At 44.1% G+C, this 21,248-nt stretch overlaps 1 protein-coding gene and 1 pseudogene across 1 annotated transcript; both read right to left on the bottom strand.

Annotated features, from left to right (window-relative positions):
* Positions 1 to 359: 359 nt before the first annotated feature.
* Positions 360 to 8,410, bottom strand: LOC120032084 (annotated as a pseudogene).
* On the bottom strand, positions 8,200 to 20,147 carry LOC120032009 (rab GDP dissociation inhibitor beta-like). Its single transcript, XM_038977916.1, has 11 exons — positions 20,005 to 20,147; positions 12,856 to 12,963; positions 12,423 to 12,522; positions 11,914 to 12,048; positions 11,422 to 11,620; positions 10,992 to 11,123; positions 10,560 to 10,659; positions 10,282 to 10,453; positions 9,742 to 9,886; positions 9,601 to 9,655; positions 8,200 to 9,467 (listed from the first exon to the last, which is right to left on the bottom strand). Exons 1-11 carry the CDS (start codon positions 20,047 to 20,049, stop codon positions 9,312 to 9,314), a joined length of 1,347 nt encoding a protein of 448 aa, XP_038833844.1. The 5' UTR covers positions 20,050 to 20,147; the 3' UTR covers positions 8,200 to 9,311.
* Between the last annotated feature and the right edge of the window lie 1,101 nt (positions 20,148 to 21,248).

The following is a 21,248-nucleotide window of genomic DNA, read 5'->3' as shown; positions in this document are numbered from 1 at the left end:
TCTGATGGATTTAAGGGCATGCTGGGAGTTGTAGTACAAATGTTTTGTCAAAATGTTCATATTACTGCAAGAGGAGAGAACTGAAGTTGTTTGGCTTTATTTTCCCTAACCATGCTAAAACAAGCTTTCATCTCTATAAAATATTATAACATCATTGTTGCAGGCCTTCTTGAAATGTATTTTACAATGTATTGTTACTGCTTATAACATAGTAATCCATCACATCATATTTTATGTGTGTCCCACAGTAAACAAAACATATGCAGAAGATGAGATGTGTCCCAACTTAGTATTCAAGTTTTTTCCTTTTCCTGATATTCCTTTGGGAATCCATCCATGAGTCAGTTCATAAGGCGGCATCAGCACCCCTCATGTCTCAGAGAATGTAGCTGATGGTACGTTGAGATATGTCCAGTTGACCTATGACCTCCAGAGCTCTGGTACCCAGCAACAACCTCCAGAGCTCTGGTACCCAGCAACGTCCTCAGAGCCACTCTGCTAAGTTGCTGCAGACTCAGAGGAGTACCTAGAGATAACCAGACAGCCACAATGACAAAAGTCACAAGGGATGGAATCACAAATGGAAAATATTATTGCCTCTAGACTTACTTTCATAATACTGTAAGCATTGTTCAGTGGGAGAGCCAGGCTTGGTGTAGTCTATGGGCTTTTTGTTGTCGTTGTCTGTGACATACACATTGCCTCCAAAGTCCACCAGTAACTCAATCATGTCCACCATCTCTACTCTGGCAGCATGGTGGAGAGCCGTCTCATGGAACTTAGCTGCATTCACCTTGGCACCTGAACAGAAAACACATTCTGTTTACAGTCGATACTTACATTTTCTCAGGAAAATGTGGCTTTGTGGCAGATTTGTGAATGAAATTCTACAGTGTCCGCCCAGCATAACAAATACTTGTATGTAAAACGTATTCATAAACACTGTATGGCCATACAGAGCCATTGATATGAATACAGCAGTCGCCTGAGACAATGTTTTCCTCTTTGTCCCCATCCTCACCTGCTTTGAGCAGCACCCTGGCACAGTCCACATGCTCCGTGGCACAGGCAGCATGTAGCGGGGTACCGAACTGGAGGTCAAAGGCCTCTAGCAAGACTCCATGCGCTATCATTAGCTTCGCTATATCTGCATTACCTACAGTATATAGACAGATACAAAATGGTTTCATTAGATATGAAGTTCTCACACACATCTATACACATATGGTGCATCCTCCTCACACCCACCCCTTCTCTTGCACTCCTACTTCACTCACCCTAGTGCTACCCCTTATCGCCTTACCTCTTCCTCCAGTCCTCTTACCTCTCCTTCTCCTGTTAAAACATATTCCACTAGTCTCTTCCCTCCTATCCTGGTCAGTCTTCCCTCTCCTGCTCTGTTTTCTCCCTCCTCCAGTCCACCTGACCCTGCCTTATCACCATTTCCCCAGTCATATACCCCCTCATCATTCCCGTCTTACCCTTTATGCAGGCCTCGTGCAGGGGAGAGGCAGTGAGTGCTGTGAGGGAGGGGTTGACTTTGGTTCCATGTTCCAGCAGCATCTTTGCACAGTCCAGGCTCCCCGCAGCACAGGCGTTACAGAGAGGATTGCTACCATGGATGGTCCTCATGTCCACCTGGGGGAGAGGGGGTAAAGAGGAAGGTATGAAGAGATAGGCGGAGGGGGACCACTACTGGTACACATGCTCTAGGTGTATTGGTGTCTCTTGCTACAGCTCTATATATTTAGCCCTACTGTAGCTGCCTCACCTGAGCCCCTGCATCTAGTAGCAGTCGGGCAAAGTTTGGATGTCCCTGGATGCATGCGTCATGGAGAGGAGTGATGTTGTCTACTGTCACCATGTTTACAGAAGTGCCACCATCAATCAGCTGTTTCACCTGAAGGGCCCTGCCTAAGGACCCGCCTCATGAAACGCGGTTTGGTCTGCCCAAAACCCTAGTAGGAAGGGGAGAGGCTCTAACACAAACGCGACCTCCTGCGTATTTACGCTTTGGTTGCACAATTATGCGTTCATCCAATGAACATTGTTGGGCAATGAATAAAAGCAAAACAATATTTCCAAAGTTAGAACGCTGTGGCGCTGTCATTTCCATTATTGCAGGATTTTTTATTGTGAAATATTAGCGTGACAGAAACAAAATCAACATGGGTGGACTGGGTTTATTTATAGGAACAGGGTCCATGTGACGATATATGTTACGATAAGGACAGGGAAGCCGCATAGGCTTCTGGGAGTTGTAGTTCTAAGCTTGAGATCAAATCAAATCAAATGTATTTATATAGCCCTTCGTACATCAGCTGATATCTCAAAGTGCTGTACAGAAACCCAGCCTAAAACTCCAAACAGCAAGCAATGCAGGTGTAGAAGCACGGTGGCTAGGAAAAACTCCCTAGAAAGGCCAAAACCTAGGAAGAAACCTAGAGAGGAACCAGGCTATGAGGGGTGGCCAGTCCTCTTCTGGCTGTGCCGGGTGGAGATTATAACAGAACATGGCCAAGATGTTCAAATGTTCATAAATGACCAGCATGGTCAAATAATAATCAGGAGTAAATGTCAGTTGGCTTTTCATAGCCGATCATTAAGAGTATCTCTACCGCTCCTGCGGTCTCTAGAGAGTTGAAAACAGCAGGTCTGGGACAGGTAGCACGTCCGGTGAACAGGTCAGGGTTCCATAGCCGCAGGCAGAACAGTTGAAACTGGAGCAGCAGCACGGCCAGGTGGACTGGGGACAGCAAGGAGTCATCATGTCAGGTCGTCCTGAGGCATGGTCCTAGGGCTCAGGTCCTCCGAGAGAGAGAAAGAAAGAGAGAAAGAGAGAATTAGAGAGAGCATACTTAAATTCACACAGGACACCGGATAAGACAGAAGTACTCCAGATATAACAAACTGACCCTAGCCCCCAGACACATAAACTAATGCAGCATAAATACTGGAGGCTGAGACAGGAGGGGTCAGGAGACACTGTGGCCCCATCCGATGATACCCCCGGACAGGGCCAAACAGGAAGGACATAACCCCACCCACTTTGCCAAGGCACAGCCCCCACACCACTAGAGGGATATCTTCAACCACCAACTTACCATCCTGAGACAAGGCTGAGTATAGTCCACAAAGATCTCCGCCACGGCACAACCCAAGGGGGGGGCGCCAACCCAGACAGGAAGATCACGTCAGTGACTCAACCCACTCAAGTGACGCACCCCTCCTAGGGACGGCATGAAAGAGCACCAGTAAGCCAGTGACTCAGCCCCTGTAATAGGGTTAGAGGCAGAGAATCCCAGTGGAGAGAGGGGAACCGGCCAGACAGCAAGGGCGGTTCGTTGCTCCAGAGCCTTTCCGTTCACCTTCACACTCCTGGGCCAGACTACACTCAATCATAGGACCTACTGAAGAGATGAGTCTTCAATAAAGACTTAAAGGTTGAGACCGAGTCTGCGTCTCTCACATGGGTAGGCAGACCATTCCATAAAAATGGAGATCTATAGGAGAAAGCCCTGCCTCCAGCTGTTTGCTTAGAAATTCTAGGGACAATTAGGAGGCCTGCGTCTTGTGACCGTAGCGTACGTGTAGGTATGTACGGCAGGACCAACTCGGAAAGATAGGTAGGAGCAAGCCCATGTAACGCTTTGTAGGTTAACAGTAAAACCTTGAAATCAGCCCTTGCCTTAACAGGAAGCCAGTGTAGGGAGGCTAGCACTGAAGTAATATGATCACATTTTTTGGTTCTAGTCAGGATTCTAGCAGCTGTATTTAGCACTAACTGAAGTTTATTTAGTGCTTTATCCGGGTAGCCGGAAAGTAGAGCATTGCAGTAGTCTAACCTAGAAGTAACAAAAGCATGGATTAATTTTTCTGCATCATTTTTGGACAGAAAATTTCTGATTTTTGCAATGTTACGTAGATGGAAAAAAGCTGTCCTTGAAACAGTCTTGATATGTTCGTCAAAAGAGAGATCAGGGTCCAGAGTAACGCCGAGGTCCTTCACAGTTTTATTTGAGACGACTTTACAACCATCAAGATTAATTGTCAGATTCAACAGAAGATCTCTTTGTTTCTTGGGACCTAGAACAAGCATCTCTGTTTTGTCCGAGTTTAAAAGTAGAAAGTTTTCAGCCATCCACTTCCTTATGTCTGAAACACAGGCTTCTAGCGAGGGCAATTTTGGGGCTTCACCATGTTTCATTGAAATGTACAGCTGTGTGTCATCTGCATAGCAGTGAAAGTTAACATTATGTTTTCGAATGACATCCCCAAGAGGTAAAATATATAGTGAAAACAATAGTGGTCCTAAAACGGAACCTTGAGGAACACCGAAATGTACAGTTGATTTGTCAGAGGACAAACCATTCACAGAGACAAACTGATATCTTTCCGACAGATAAGATCTAAACCAGGCCAGAACTTGTCCATGTAGACCAATTTGGGTTTCCAATCTCTCCAAAAGAATGTGGTGATCGATGGTATCAAAGGCAGCACTAAGGTCTAGTAGCACGAGGACAGATGCAGAGCCTCGGTCTGACGCCATTAAAAGGTCATTTACCACCTTCACAAGTGCAGTCTCAGTGCTATGATGGGGTCTAAAACCAGACTGAAGCATTTTGTATACATTGTTTGTCTTCAGGAAGGCAGTGAGTTGCTGCGCAACAGCTTTTTCAAAAAAATTTGAGAGGAATGGAAGATTCGATATAGGCCGATAGTTTTTTATATTTTCTGGGTTTGGCTTTTTCAAGAGAGGCTTTATTACTGCCACTTTTAGTGAGTTTGGTACACATCGGGTGGATAGAGAGCCGTTTATTATGTTCAACATAGGAGGGCCAAGCACATGAAGCAGCTCTTTAAGTAGTTTAGTTGGAATAGGGTCCAGTATGCAGCTTGAAGGTTTAGAAGCCATGATTATTTTCATCATTGTGTCAAGAGATATAGTACTAAAACACTTAAGTGTCTCTCTTGATCCTAGGTCCTGGCAGAGTTGTGCAGACTCAGGACAGCTGAGCTTTGGAGGAATATGCAGATTTAAAGAGGAGTCCGTAATTTGCTTTCTAATGATCATGATCTTTTCCTCAAAGAAGTTAATGAATTTATTACTGCTGAAGTGAAAGCCATCCTCACTTGGGGAATGCTGCTTTTTAGTTAGCTTTGCAACAGTATCAAAAATAAATTTTGGATTATTCTTATTTTCCTCAATTGAGTTGGAAAAATAGGATGATCGAGCAGCAGTGAGGGCTCTTCGATACTGCACGGTACTGTCTTTCCAAGCTAGTCGGAAGACTTCCAGTTTGGTGTGGCGCCATTTCCGTTCCAATTTTCTGGAAGCTTGCTTCAGAGCTCGGGTATTTTCTGTATACCAGGGAGCTAGTTTCTTATGACAAATGTTTTTAGTTTTTAGCGGTGCAACTGCATCTAGGGTATTGCGCAAGGTTAAATTGAGTTCCTCAGTTAGGTGGTTAACTGATTTTTGTCCTCTGACGTCCTTGGGTAGGCAGAAGGAGTCTGGAAGGGCATCAAGGAATCTTTGTGTTGTCAGAATTTATAGCACGACTTTTGATGCTCCTTGGTTGGGGTCTGAGCAGATTATTTGTTGCAATTGCAAACATAATAAAATGGTGGTCCGATAGTCCAGGATTATGAGGAAAAACATTAAGATCTACAACATTTATTCCATGGGACAAAACTAGGTCCAGAGTATGACTGTGGCAGTGAGTAGGTCCAGAGACATGTTGGACAAAACCCACTGAGTCGATGATGGCTCCGAAAGCCTTTTGGAGTGGGTCTGTGGACTTTTCCATGTAAATATTAAAATCACCAAAAATTAGAATATTATCTGCTTATGACTACAAGGTCCGATAGGAATTCAGGGAACTCAGTGAGGAACGCTGTATATGGCCCAAGAGGTGTAACGGCTTTCTTCTGTGGACGAAGGAGAGGACCAAAGCGCAGCGCGGTTAGTGTTCAACATGTTTTAATAAAGACGATAAACGTGAACACTACAAAATTACAAAAATAACAAATGTGGCAAAACCGAAACAGTCCTATCTGGTGCAATACACAACGACAGAAGACAACCACCCACAAAACCCAACACAAAACAGGCTACCTAAATGTGGTTCCCAATCAGAGACAATGACTAACACCTGCCTCTGATTGAGAACCATATCAGGCCAAACATAGAAACGGAAAACTAGACACACAACATAGAATGCACACTCAGCTCACGTCCTGACCAACACTAAAACAAAGAAAACACAAAAGAACTATGGTCAGAACGTGACAGGAGGCCTGTAAACAGTAGCTATAAAAAGTGATTGAGTAGGCTGCATAGATTTCATGACTAGAAGCTCAAAAGACGAAAACGTGTTAGCAACACCTCCGCCTTTGCGGGATGCACGGGGGATATGGTCACTAGTGTAACCAGGAGGTGAGGCCTTATTTAACACAGTAAATTCATCAGGCTTAAGCCATGTTTCAGTCAGGCCAATCACATCAAGATTATGATCAGTGATTAGTTCATTGACTATAACTGCCTTTGAAGTGAGGGATCTAACATTAAGTAGCCCTATTTTGAGATGTGAGGTATCACGATCTCTTTCAATAATGGCAGGAATGGAGGAGGTCTTTATCCTAGTGAGATTGCTAAGGCGAACACCGCCATGTTTAGTTTTGCCCAACCTAGGTCGAGGCACAGACACAGTCTCAATGGAGATAGCTGAGCTGACTACACTGACTGTGCTAGTGGCAGACTCCACTAAGCTGGCAGGCTGGCTAACAGCCTGCTGCCTGGCCTGCACCGTATTTCATTGTGGAGCTAGAGGAGTTAGAGCCCTGTCTATGTTGGTAGATAAGATGAGAGCACCCCTCCAGCTAGGATGGAGTCCATCACTCCTCAGCAGGCCAGGCTTGGTCCTGTTTGTGGGTGAGTCCCAGAAAGAGGGCCAATTATCTACAAATTCTATCTTTTGGGAGGGGCAGAAAACAGTTTTCAACCAGCGATTGAGTTGTGAGACTCTGCTGTAGAGCTCATCACTCCCCCTAACTGGGAGGAGGCCAGAGACAATTACTCGATGCCGACATCTTTCTAGCTGATTTACACTCTGAAGCTATGTTGCGCTTGGTGACCTCTGACTGTTTCATCCTAACATCGTTGGTGCTGACGTGGATAACAATATCTCTATACTCTCTACACTCGCCAGTTTTAGCTTTAGCCAGCACCATCTTCAGATTAGCCTTAACGTCGGTAGCCCTGCCCCCTGGTAAACAGTGTATGATCGCTGGATGATTCGTTTTAAGTCTAATACTGCGGGTAATGGAGTCGCCAATGACTAGGGTTTTCAATTTGTCAGAGCTAACGGTGGGAAGCTTCGGCGTCTCAGACCCCGTAACGGGAGGAGTAGATACAAGAGAAGGCTTGGCCTCAGACTCCGACTCGCTGCTTAATGGGGAAAACCGGTTGAAAGTTTCTGTCGGCTGAATGAGCGACACCGGTTGAGCATTCCCCTCCAGAAGCCATGAGAAAGTTGTCCGGCTGCGGGGACTGTGCGAGGGGATTTATACTACTATCTGTACTTACTGGTGGCACAGACGCTGTTTCATCCTTTCCTACACTGAAATTACCCTTGCCTAACGATTGCGTCTGAAACTGGGCTTGCAGCACAGCTATCCTCGCCGTAAGGCGATCGTTCTCCTGTATATTATGAGTACAGCGACTGCAATTAGAAGGCACCATGTTAATGTTACTACTTATTTGGGATTTTGATTTACTTGGGACTTTGAAGTACCAAACATGTAACAGCTTTTTGATTCTGTGGACATGCCATGTTAACAGTGCATTTTACCATTACACATTAAAACGGTTACAAATAGGCTGCCATATTAATACCAACCAGCCAATACAGGAATTCACCAAATCCAGAGTAATCTTTGCACTTCATTAAAGGATGGTCTTTGTCATAAGAATCAGACTGTTCTTGTCTGTTTTTAGTCCTGCATCAAATAAATAACTCAAATATCCTCTTCAGTGCAAAGTTCATAGATGCTGCAGCAGACAGTTTAGGTTGATGATATCATAAAATAGTATTAAAGAGGAGGTGTCAAAGGCAAAGCTCCTGATACTCAAATGACCACACAAAAGCCCATCAGACAGTAATACTCGACTCACTACTGAATAAGGACAACAAATACTTTAGTTTTTCACAAGTTAATTTTTACTTTGCAGTACAGAAATCATTTGAGCACCGTCTTTTTGTAATCTTTTTGTAATTTTTTACATTGATGACATTTAAACAGGGCCCTTATATCAATACTGCCATAGTAGACATTTGGTCCTTTTAAAGCAATTAGTCAACCTCACCACAAATCCCCAACCTGCTTCAGTCTGCTTGGGTCTGTTCATTTTTAATAGTAAAGGAAAGAATAGTATTCTATTACATTATGGGTTACTCAAGCTGCTGCAAACAGGTCCAGGTAGTTGGACTACACTTGCTCGTTCAGTGGCTTGGCCTATGTGCAGTAAGATGCCTTGCCCAGGGCTGCCTACTAGAGGCTGGAGATGAGCCACTAGGACAAGGGAGCTGATAAATTAAAACAAAAAACAAGGCCCCCCCAATCACAATCGATGGGAGTATTTATATTAGCTGGTAACAGGAAACAATTAAAAGCTTCCTCTCTCTCACAAGGTTTTGGTGGTCAAATGAAGCTTTGCTGGCCAAACCCTTTTTTGGTTACGGCCTGTTAGGAATATTGCTTCGTTATAACTGGAACAAGCCAAGCCACTCACTTACCTCCCTCACAACAAAAACACCTGACAAGAAAAATACAACTGATCTGATCACATTTCATGATTCACTTCCCCAAAACACTTATGCTTTTACATGGTTGCATTATTTACTTTTAGTATTTGAACAGAAAAGATTTGACCCTCCCACACTGTGGTACTGTTTTCTTTTGATTGATCAATTGATTTGACATCTGTGGACTAAAAGCCCTCATCCAGGAGAGAAAATGATCAGTTACATAATGAAAAAGAATGTAGGGCGTATGTATACCAATGTTCAGTGCAACAACTGTCTGAATGCCATTAGAAAATGCATAACTCCCACCTGGCCCCCTTTTCCAGCGATGCTATATTGTAACTTCATATATAGGGTGAACTTCCATAATGGGCAAAACATATACTTGGATCGTCAGCCAGCCCATTTATCTATATTTGTGGATGGTTTTCCTTATTTTTTTAAGATTTCAGTTGTCGTGGCAAATATCTGATATTCACGAGTGTTGCAGACTCGCTCGTTTCTCTACTGGTCAGCTGCGTCGCCGAAGATGTCGTTCTTCTTGCGCTCCATCTCGGCAAAGTCAAATTCGGTTCCCGTCATCCGCTTGTAGATGTCCTTGATGTCGTCGCAGGTGGTCTCGAAGTGGGTGGTAGCATCGTAGGTACGGGACATGAAGATCTACGCCAACAAAAAGAAAACAATAGATGGTTAAACACAGGCAAACAAGACAAGCAATAATTGTATTTTTGTTAACACAAGGCCACTGGATTTGACTGGGTTAAGCAGAAACAAACAGAAGTAATGGACCCACCTGGCTTTCAGCACCCATGTCAGTTGGTGCGTACTGGTCACTGATGCTCACAAACCTGCAGAAAGAAATGACAAAGTCAACATGACTGTAGTAAAGACTAGTGGGAGACATCCAACAACAGTTTAGTGATGAGGCTCGTACTTCTGCTCGACAGGCTCCAGCAGGTCCATGGCTGGTTTGACCTCCATCTCAGGGTTGTCCGTCTCCACTGTGGTGCTGACGATGGCCACATACTTCCCCTGTGCTGCCACATTATGAGTATAGGAGATCATGCACACGTAGATATCTGAAAAAAAATAAAAAGATTAGTCAATTCAATATTTCACTCCTTGTCCGAGTTGGGTGCGATTTGGGGCAGTGATATGATTAGGTCCATGCCACCCTTCAAAGATTCATTTGATTCACCATCATCTCACCCTCAGCGGGGTCAGGGGAAACAGTTTTCAGGGATACAGTATCTTCAAACTAGCTTCCTTTTCCCCTTAAACCCAGATGTGGGAACCCCCCTCAGGCATTTATTTTACACCTGCTACGTGATGTTAGTATCATCTTAGTCTTAAGTAGAGTACTCAATACTTTTGGGTAGTTGAGCGTGAAGATGGTCTCTCATGTTCGATTTATAAATGCGTTGTTTCCATAGGGGCCTTGCGTGGTGACATCACTTCCTGCAGTGGGGCTCACCGTGCTTCCTGTTGACCTGGTTTTGGGGGATGATGATCTGGCAGGAGTTGGCGTCGCTGGTGTTCTTGATGGGGTGGTTCATGATGCAGATGACCCGGATCACCTGACCGACCTTGGTTGTGCGGTCCATTAGATAGCTGGGATCGCAGATCAGCTGCTTACAGCGGGCAATCTGAGGTGGGGGAATAGGTTAAGTATTAGCGCTAAGATTACATATGCCTTCCTCTAGTCCTCAGAGTATGGCATCTATATAAGCCGGGGAGAAATACGATTTTTACCTCTCCCTCAGACTTGACTCCGACTACTTTTCCATCCTCCATGACAATCTCCTCAATGGGCTTGTTCAGCATGTAGGTTCCTCCGTAGATAGCACTTAGTCTACAGGAAGGAGACAGGGAACGAGAGGGAGAGATTCTGTAAAGCATGTTCAATTCTCTGACAATGTCAATTTTAACTAGAAGCACACGGTTCAGAATTCTATTGTATACTTTCAAGAAATAGCACACTTTGAAAAAGACCCATCTAAATTCGAACAGTCCAACAGCAAAATAAGAAGTAATCATTGGGCATACTGCTGAACATTGTATTTGGATTCAAATGAGTCAAACTTTTATTTGCATAGTGAAAGTCAACAAGCCAAAACACGGATGAAACAAAAAGGCAGCTAGACGGAAAATGATAGAGGTTTAGAGGTCAGAGTTGAGCCTTACCTGGCGAACCCTTGGGGTAGCTCCCCCAGGCCGTAGAGGGGGTAGAGGTACGGACTCTTGCCATATCTGGCCAGAGACTCACTGTACAGCTTGATCCTGTTTAGCGAGTCCATGCAAGGCAGGTCCAGGTACCTGAGAGAGAGGGGAGAGACAAGAATGAATACAGTGCTTTCTTTGAATATATAACCAAGTTTCTTGAAAGAATGGAAAATATAATGACTACCTTTGACACCCTGTCATCTAAAAGGTATATCATAACGGTGACATTTATCACAGTCTCAGAATATTGCTATATTCTGAAATCTGATAATCAACGTAGTGCAACTGCAAACAAGACTACCTGGAATTCTTCTTGCTTTTTAGTTAACCCCAAAATGTCCGAACACTTTCCATCTCTGGCTCAGCCAATAAGATGATGCAGGTGACTCACTCGTCTGTCCGGTAGAGGGCGAGGGAGTGTCCTGTGAAGTCGATGACGTCCTGGCCCAGGTCAAACTTCTTGAACACGTCCCTCATCGTCGTCTTGTTGGGGTCCACGCCCTCCATGGTCTTGGGGTCGTTTTCATCGAAGTTAGCCACGAAAACCAGGAACTTCCTGAAGCGCCGTTTCTCAAACAGCCCCATCAGACCTGTATGGGAGAGAGTTGTGCTATTCAGGGGTAGCTAATTATCTACATGATTGAGAGCTGAAAAGCAAGACAATACAGAACCAGGAAGAGGTTATTTGTGAGGAGCTGTGATGACAGTAAGACATTTTGACGTATGACATGTCAACAATTCACTGTTTTAGACTGCTGTAAGCCGGATGGATATTAGACTTGATTAAAAGTTTACTGTATGCAGTTAACCTGAGCTTATCAGACATAAAAACTACAAAACCCAACCTCTCCTCTATTTCCCATAGTCCCCCTGTACCACTCACTGGATGCCAGGGCCTCGGTCTCAGTGGAGGGCACTTTGTAGATGCTGCCCTTTTTGTAGACGAAGCTGCCTTCGATCACCTTGAAGTCCAGGTATCGCGTCACCTGTGTGATCAGCAGCATGCGGACCAACTGACCTGCACAGGTCAGACAGACAAATCAGTGTTACCTTTCCCAGACAGGTTAGGAGAATAAAGTTCAATCCAATCACTTTTACATATACAGCTTCATTAGTCTTCAAATTGAAAGTTCTCTCTGTTGCCTCATCCTGTCAACCACATCCAATCATTGCTAGGCAACAAGATCAGTCGCACTATCAAATATGGCCACGACCCAACTACTGAATATTCCAGAATCACATTTTTGGTATTCATCCCTTCTTTTCCCCTGAGACCAAGGATGAAGTGTTATATCCAAGGCCCAGAGTTTTTCCTTGTCTGGTGACATGGTCAGGAAAACTCCTGGCCCTAGTTAATATAATACATAATAAAAAGTGGTGATTAGTGTTTACCGTTGGCCATGAGGAACTTTGGGATGAGGTCCACATTCCAGTCCCGGCCTTTTCCCATGGACTCCGGTGGGGCGCCTGGGAGACTGAAGCGTTTATACAGCTAAAAGAGAGAATCATTTGCCATTTTGTTGAAGCAGCAATTTAGCCAAGAGGAATACAACAGAGTGCATATATAAGCAGCAACTGACTATGATGATCATGTGCTGTCACCCATTTTTAAGGATATTCAGATTTGTATGCTTAGTTCCTTGTTCTCTTTCTCATGCCTCCTCATTCAGATTCATACGGTTACAAACATTTCTGGGAAATGGGTGAGTAGGCATCCTGCCTGTTATCTTGTGTAAGAGAATGGTGCAGTCTTAGTTTGTGTCTTGTGTGGCCTGTTGAGGTTGGTCTTAGGGGTCAGCGCCTCAGAGGTCAGAGGTTGACTTACATCCTCCAGGGGAGTGATGGAGGCACTCTCTGCCCCGTAGTAGGAGTTCCGGTCCATGTGCAAGACCTTCTTCCCCTTCACCGACATGATCCCTGACAGGATGCATTCCTATTGGACGAGAGGCAGGAAGGAGAGGGGTTTGAGCATCACACAAATCACTTAAACCTGGATAGTTGCCAATATCGCACAGGTCAAACATTTGGAATGATAATTCAATCATAGATATTGATTTTCATGTTTGAGATTGTATTGTTGTATGAATATTGCTGGTATCAGTTTTTTCTTCTTCTCCAGATAGGATTGTGTTTCATAATGGCAGACAGTCACGGTCTCGTTACGGCAGAAAATGCACTAAAAGCCTCACATTTCACACAGCCCAGATTCAACTAGACAAGGAAACATTTGAGGCTTTGTCGCAGATGTAGTCAAAGTAATGAATGTGGTCCCTGTCTGGTTTTTCCCTGTCTTTTCATGCTCCAATCTGATAACTGACTGTGTGGCTGGCAACAGTGGACCAGTCTAGCTGGCAGGGTCTCTATAATGATAGCTAATGCTAGTGATCTACCCATGCTTCCCCTCTGCTAGTCGTGTGTGTACTTAAGATGGATTAACACTGATTATATAGTGTAAGCAATCATTTAGCCTAATAAGCAGGAATTTCATAAAAATAGGATTGATATGACACAACAGACAAACATTAAATCTACTGTTGAATCTTCTGGGAGAGTAGACTTATGTAGCCTAACTACCATGACCCGCTAAGGCTGTGACTGAAGATGGCATCAGTGCTGGTGTGTGTGTTCGCCACTTTTGATAAGAGGGCAGTGGAGGAGAGGGGGGGGGGGGGGCGGGGGTGGGACCAGAGTCACAGAGTTAATTCAGTATGATCTCCAGTTTGTTTAACAGTAGAGAAGGAGATTCCAGAATCTACAACACAGAACTCTATTCAACATTCTCTGTCATTCTAGAGTAGAGGCAGTCTGTAGTGACAGTGTCGCCACAAAATAAAGGGTTTTAGCAATGGCCGCTGAAGAGGGGAGCTATGCAGAGAGGGGAGTAGGTTTGAGCGTCCAATTCAACTCACACTCCATTTAAAAGACGGAATTTAGGCTAGATAGGACAACCAAGCTGCCGATCAGCAGCTTTCTGTTTCTCCTAGGTTTGAGCGTCCAATTCAACTCACACTCCATTTAAAAGACGGAATTTAGGCTAGATAGGACAACCAAGCTGCCGATCAGCAGCTTTCTGTTTCTCCCTTTGCAGTGCTAGGCTGCGATTCGAGTTCCTCTGTCAAGGCAATAGTTTCTCCAAAGTTAGTCAAGAATCACGGGCTGCCTGGTACATTATTGCCGGCCAGCCAGAGGAAAACGTGCGCGCGTGTGACTGACTCTCGAATTCCCACCGTCTTTCAAAAGGTGTCATGTGATTCCATGGACTTTATTCAGAAAAGAAGTTCAACTGAAATGCGGCCTGATTCAGAACACTGTGCTGACAGAGGGTTACCTCATCCAGTAGCTTCTGCCTACATATTGAATCCACAATATTTGATCTTACTGTAACAAATCACCCTAGATAAGACCGTGGAATGACTCAGATTTAATATAATAGGGGAGAAGAGGTGACAGGTTGTGTTTGTGGTAGAGGCATATTTTATAGGCTACACTGTGTTGACAATGACTAATAATACGACAAACAGGACACCACAGCATCATGATTCCACACTCCTGGTGTACACTGCTGCCAGGTCTTACACAATGCATTATGTCACAGGAAGTGACTCTGGTGTGGCTATTGTTTAAGTTTCCATCTCCCTAGAGTCAGCAGCATTCAGATCAGGGCAACTTAGGACAGGGCTCTGGTGGACAAAAACAGCACCCCACCTCTGCTGTTCCCATCACCATGGGGATACAGGGTCCCTGACCCACTTGCCTGCCCCATGCTAGCCCTAGCCAACCCCTCTGTCTGGGGCTGGGCAAGTTTAAGGTAAGGGAAGTATCATTTCCTCACCACTGCATTTTCAGACCATAACGTTTGACAAACAGGGACTTTTACTGAGCTAAAAAAAGCACTGACTGGTCAGGTCTCTCAGGGGGAAAAAATCAATGTCCACTCTCAGAGAGAAGCATTGATGTCACTCAACGTGAGATTAAAGAGATGCAGGACTGCCTGTGCTGCAGATCCGCAGTGGAGGCATGTGCTCATCTCACTGACTGGTAGTCTACCACAAGCACATGAGGAATGTCTGTTTCATAAAAGGCATCTTAGAAAAAGGTTCAGGTAATGCCTTTGGCACTTGCCTTTGATGTTCCATCCATAATGACCAAATTACCATTTTAGTACCAATTACTACCAAGTATTTACAGATGTATTTCTTTCGTGGGAAAAGGGCACCATGAAAGGTGCAACTGAAAGTCCAAACGTGTCTTGAGGATTTCGGATTAGAGAAAAATACCTCAGCAAATGTCTAAACTCCACCATGTGGGAAGGAATTCATATTTCCCTATTCATTTAGGAAGACAATCAGAGGAAGGCTGGAGACTTATTCTCAATTTGGTTGTGTGGCGTAAAATTGTCCTTGTTTCTCATCACGGTTTTGTAAATCCATTAAATATACATGGAGGGTGGCAGGTAGCCAAGTGGTTAGAGTGTTGGGCCAGTAAGGAAAAAGGTTGCTGGTTTGAATACCCAAGCCGTCGAGGTGACAAACCTGTCGACGTGTCAAGGCTGTCAAGGCAGTTAAGCCCAATTTGCTCCAGGGGCGCCGTTCTACTATGGTTGACCTTGTTAAACAACACATTTCACTATCTGGTGTGACAAAACATATATTATTTTTTTTGTGCTGTAACTTCCAGAAGAATATATGGCAGTAAATGGATGCCTTCCAGACACAATTTTGAGTGGCATGTGACTCAGGCAGCCCTGCTGTCTGTAGGCTCTGACATTCTGTGGGGTAGCCTAGGCATCACAACCTCAGGGTGAGAGATGGGAAGAGACCAATCCTCAATGCAGGAAGAGTCAAACACAACCAATAAAACACATTGAAGTCAGGGGGGGATTTCACAGTTAAATCTTTAACACAGCAGCCCTATAAAAAGCAGGTGGATTTTTATGATGAGTGACTGACTGAGGCACACTCTGAAGATGGTAAAGTGTTGGGCGGCTCTCTGAAGTTCAAAAGGCCACAGTGTGAGTCACGCTGGGAACAAGAGTGACTGTGTGATAGTGCCACCCTGGCTGACATTTCCCCACAACTCCTTCATGTGTGGCTCCAAAGGTTTGTGATCCAATATCTCTGGACTGCATCTGTAATGTCATTGCACACTCTCAGGATCCACACACAGTACTAGAACAATCAACTCATCTTCTTCCCTTGCTCTAATTGAATGACAAAGTTATTACCTAAATCTAGCCTCCATGTTTCATCCGCTACTGCAGCCCTCTATCCTTCTATCAGGAAAAAGGTGATTGGTCAGAATGAAATCACATTAATGGCATCACATGACAACCAACAGTATCAAGTGGTGGTGTAAAAAAGGGGCTATAATATTGATGACCATGCCCTCCTGTGCCTAATTTTTTAAATTTCACCTTTATTTAAATAAGCAAGTCAGTTAAGAACAAATTCTTATTTACAATGACGGACTAGGAACAGTGGGTTAACTGCCTTGTTCAGGGGCAGAACGACAGATTTTTACCTTGTCAGCTCGGGGATTCGATCTTGCAACCTTTCGGTTATTGGCCCAATGCTCTAACCACTAGGCTACCTGCCGCCCCCATCCTTTAAGTATGGGGACAGACGGACAAGGACACCACCATCCCCCCAGCCACGTCCCAGATGCTGGGGAGACTAGAGGTAGATGTTTGCTAGGACCCAGCTGCAGAGGGAGGAGGATACATACAATAAAAACATATCCCAGAACAGCCAGTTCTCCTTTCCCCACCATGTCTTTCTCAACCACAGAGGAACCACATGGACCACAATCAGTGTGGAGTGTATGGCGAGCAGGGAGATGCTTGAATAGATGCCAAACAGAACTGGATACTTGCTAGGGTTGACCTGCATCAGATGGAACTAAGCCTATCTCTCGTATCGTACCACTGTATCATAGTATATGGCGCCAGTTAGGTCTACGTGACGCCTCAGAGCTCTGACAACGGTCTGTCTGGCTTTTGCAGAACTTAAACTTGCCCTGTACTCTCAGTTCCTCCGCGACCGAACCACACCCATATGCAGTCTAAAACAACACAGGAGTCACCAACCCAAAAGCCAACACTCTCAACCAGGCTGCCTACCCCTACCGCTGACAAGCCAAAATGCCTTCCTGACTGCCACATCCTGTTGGAGTGGACTACACAAAACGTGGCTGCACAGGATTCTGAACGATTTCACACAATTCCTGGATGGAATATGGAATTACTAAATGATGTAATCATGGAATGTGACAGTCAGTGTGACTGATAGCAAAGGTACTAGCTGGACCTATATCATTGACAGTATTGCTTTCAAACCTTGGCAATGGATTGTTTCCCAATGTAACAGTATGATTGTCTTCTTGTATGTGTGTTCTATTGCTGAACTGTTATTTTTTAGGAAACTCCCCTACCCGAGTCAGACATGCGAGACAGACAGGAAACTGTAAATAGATCATTTGAGTGAGGCCTCAGAGTACAGTAAATTCTATCAAGTTTTTCCTGTCATGCCTCAACCGAGTGTTTTACAGCTGAGTAAAGCAGTGGGAACAACATAGTATCGGTCATTTTGGTTCTCTCAATGATTCCATGTATGTTCTTGTGAGCTAGCTACAAAATGTACGAGAACTAATATCCGTGACAGAATATCCTTTGATAAAAATATAATTTGCTGGCTGGCTAGTGGATACAAAGTAATTAACTAGTACTGCTGAATCAACTTGAGAAACTAGCTTGCGAAATCAGGGTTTACAAAACTCGGTCCTCGGGCTCCCCCTGGGTGCACGTTTTGGTTTTTGCTTTGATTACTTGAGTCAGCTGTGCAGTGCTTGGGCAGGACAGAGTTTGGGAAACCCTGAGCTATGTAACATTAGCTCGCTACATTCAGGTTTGGTGGAGTAAGGTTCAGAAATTGCAGGTGTGTCTGTTCACTACCCAATCATTTTACAAACACTGAATTAGCTAGCTATTTATACTGAACAAAAAATATATGCAACATGATAGTGTTAGTCCCAGGTTTCATGAGCTGAAATAAAAGCCCCCAGAAATTTTCCATATGCATAAAAAGCTTGTTTCTCATATTTTGTGCACAAATTTGTTTATATCCCTTTTAGTGAACATTTCTCCTTTGCCAAGATAATCCATCCACCTGATAGGTGTGGCATATCAAGAAGCTGATTAAACAGCATGATCATTACACAGGTGCACCTTGTTCTGGGGGCAATAAAAGGCCACTCTAAAATGTGCAGTTGTCACATAACACAATGCCACAGATGTCTCAAGTTCTGAGAGAGGGTACTATTGGCATGCTGACTGCAGGAATGTCCACCAGGGCAGTTGCAGGATAATTTCTCTACCATAAGCCACCTCCAACACCGTTTTAAAGAATTTGGCAGGACTTCCACATCCGGCTTCTTCACCTGCGGGATTGTCTGAGACCAGCCACCCAGGCAGCAGATGAAACTGGGGTTTTGCATAACCAAAGAATTTCTGCACAAACTGTCAGAAACCGTCTCAGGGAAGCTCATCTGCGTGCTCGTCATCTTGTCCTGACTGCAGTTTGGCGTCGTCACCGGCTTCAGTGGGCAAATGCTCACATTCGATGGCCACTGGCACGCTGGAGAAGTTTGCTCTTGGATGAATCCCGGTTTCAACTGTACCGGGCAGATGGCAGACGGTGTCGTGTGGGCGAGTGGTTTGCTGATGTCAACGTTGTGAACAGAGTGCCCCAAGATGGCGGTGGGGTTATGGTAGGCAGGCATAAGCTACAGACAATGAACACAATTAAATTTTATTGATGGCAATTGAGTGCACAGCGATACTGTGACAAGATCCTGAGGCCCATTTTAGTTCCATTCATCCACCGCCATCACCTCATGTTTAAGCATAATGCAGACACATTTCGCAGGGATCTGTACACAATTCCTGGAAACTGAAAATGTCCCAGTTCTACCATGACCTGCATACTCACCAGTCATCTACCCATTGAGCATGTTTGGGATGCTCTGGATCGACGTGTAGGACAACGTGTTCCAGTTCCCGCCAATATCCAAAAACTTTGCGCAGCCATTGAAGAGGAGTGGAACAACATTCCACAGGCCACAATCAACTATGTGAAGGAGATGTGTCACGTTGCATGATGCAAATTGTGGTCAAACCAGACCAACAGATGCATATCTGTACTCTGGGTCATGTGAAATCCATAGATTAGGGCCTAATTTATTTCAATTGACTGATTTCCTACATGAACTATAACTCCAGTAAAATCTTTGAATATGTTGCGTTTATATTTCTGATCAGTGTACTATAGGTACACCAGTTAGATTAGCTAACTAGTTACAAGTTAGCTACAGTAGCTAAACTAATACTCGCGGGGAGAATCTCCTCCCCAAAACAAACCAAAACCACCGCCTGTTGAAAAATCCAAGCACTCATGAATAAAGCTTCATCGCATGGTGATGGTAACGTTACATAAATTAGTATCCAACTCGAAGTACACTACCTTTGTATCACACTCAACATGAGAGCATATGCACACTTTTTCAAACTAAAAAAGGACAATACACTGTCAAACTGGGACACGTTAGCCTAAACAAAGCTGGCATTAGCTACAGTAGCTATCCAGCTATCATGCTAACCAATTTGCTACCAATGCCAGCTAGATTTTCCAACTTGATTGATAAACAGTATGCATGAATATGAGACTGAGTCACCACCTTAAATGACGTTAAACGTATTAGTTATCTAGCTAGTTACCGAAAGTTAAGTTCATTGAGAAAAATATTTGTGAATGCAAACATTGACAGACGTGACCACTGACAGTAGGTAGCTAGCTTATTAGGCCCAACCGATAGTTGAACTACGCTAGCTAGCACAAAGTGGCAATTGAAGGAACATATTCCCTCTGAGCATCGTTTAGATTATTCAAGGAACGAAATGGCATGGTAAAATGATTCTCACCGTCAGTCCGGTACCCAGCACGATAACGTCGTATTCTTCATTCATTTTCCCAAGTATTTTCTCCTCTTTTCCTGAATAGTGGCCCGAAGAAAATGGAGATCTGCTGAGCTGGAAACGAAAAGGGCTGCGGTTCAACGTCAAGCGATTCTGCTTCACTGTTGGGGAGGAGCCTATAGTCTGTCAATAACGGCGAACATTTCTCAAATTTCTGGGTATTGATAATGAATCGATTATGTACTTATCAATGGACATTTCCCTAAATATATTTTTCATACGAATCGTGCTTTTATTCGTCTTGTAATTTGTAAAAGTCTACTGTAGCTACCCCAGTCCACCACCTGCCTATGCTGAGTATTTATTTTGTCAGAGGTGTCCTCTTTGTGACATTATCCTTAGCCCCATTATACGGTGTGTGTATGTTTTCTCCCGTGTGTGTGTGTGTGTGTGTGTGTGTGTGTGTGTGTGTGTGTGTGTGTGTGTGTGTGTGTGTGTGTGTGTGTGTGTGTGTGTGTGTGTGCGTTTGCTATGCATAGATCACCTTGGTTCACTTAGCAAGTCTTTCCCGGATGGACAGGATCCAGTCCACATTGCATCCTCAGTTTGCTTTGGTGAGTCAGTAGGTCAGGTGACAAACACAATCATAACAACATAAAAACTCTCCTAATCCTTTCTTTAATCCTTCATATTCCAAACTGCCACATGCAGTGCCTTCAGAAAGTATTCACACCCCTTTACTTTTTCCACATTTTGTTGTGTTACAGCCTGAATTTACTGGCCTACACACTACCAAACATTTTACTAATTAATAGAAAATGAAAAGTTGAAATGTCTTGAGTCAATACGTATTCAACCTCTTTGTTATGGCAAGCCTAAATTATTTCAGGAGTTAAAATATGCTTAACAAGTCACATAATAAGTTGCAAGGACTCACTCTGTGTGCAATAATATTGTTTAACAATATTTTTGAATGACTACTTAATCTCTGTCCCTCAGTCAATCAGTGAATTTCAAACACAGATTCAACCACAAAGACCAGGGATGTTTTTCAATGCCTCGCAAAGAAGGACACCTATTGGTAGGAGAAAAATAAAATAAAACAACATTGAATTTCCCTTTGAGCATGGTGAAGTTATTAATTAAACTGTGGATGGTGTATCAATACATCCAGTCACTACAAAGAGCCAGCAGCATCCCACCCTGCATTCCGCTGCTGGCTTGCCTCTGAAGTTAACCAGGCTTAGTTC

Source organism: Salvelinus namaycush, chromosome 38 (assembly GCF_016432855.1).
Source record: "Salvelinus namaycush isolate Seneca chromosome 38, SaNama_1.0, whole genome shotgun sequence".
Classification (NCBI taxonomy): Eukaryota; Metazoa; Chordata; class Actinopteri; order Salmoniformes; family Salmonidae; genus Salvelinus; species Salvelinus namaycush.
Note: the sequence above shows the minus strand (reverse complement) of the source record. Positions and strands in the feature narration are given on the sequence as shown.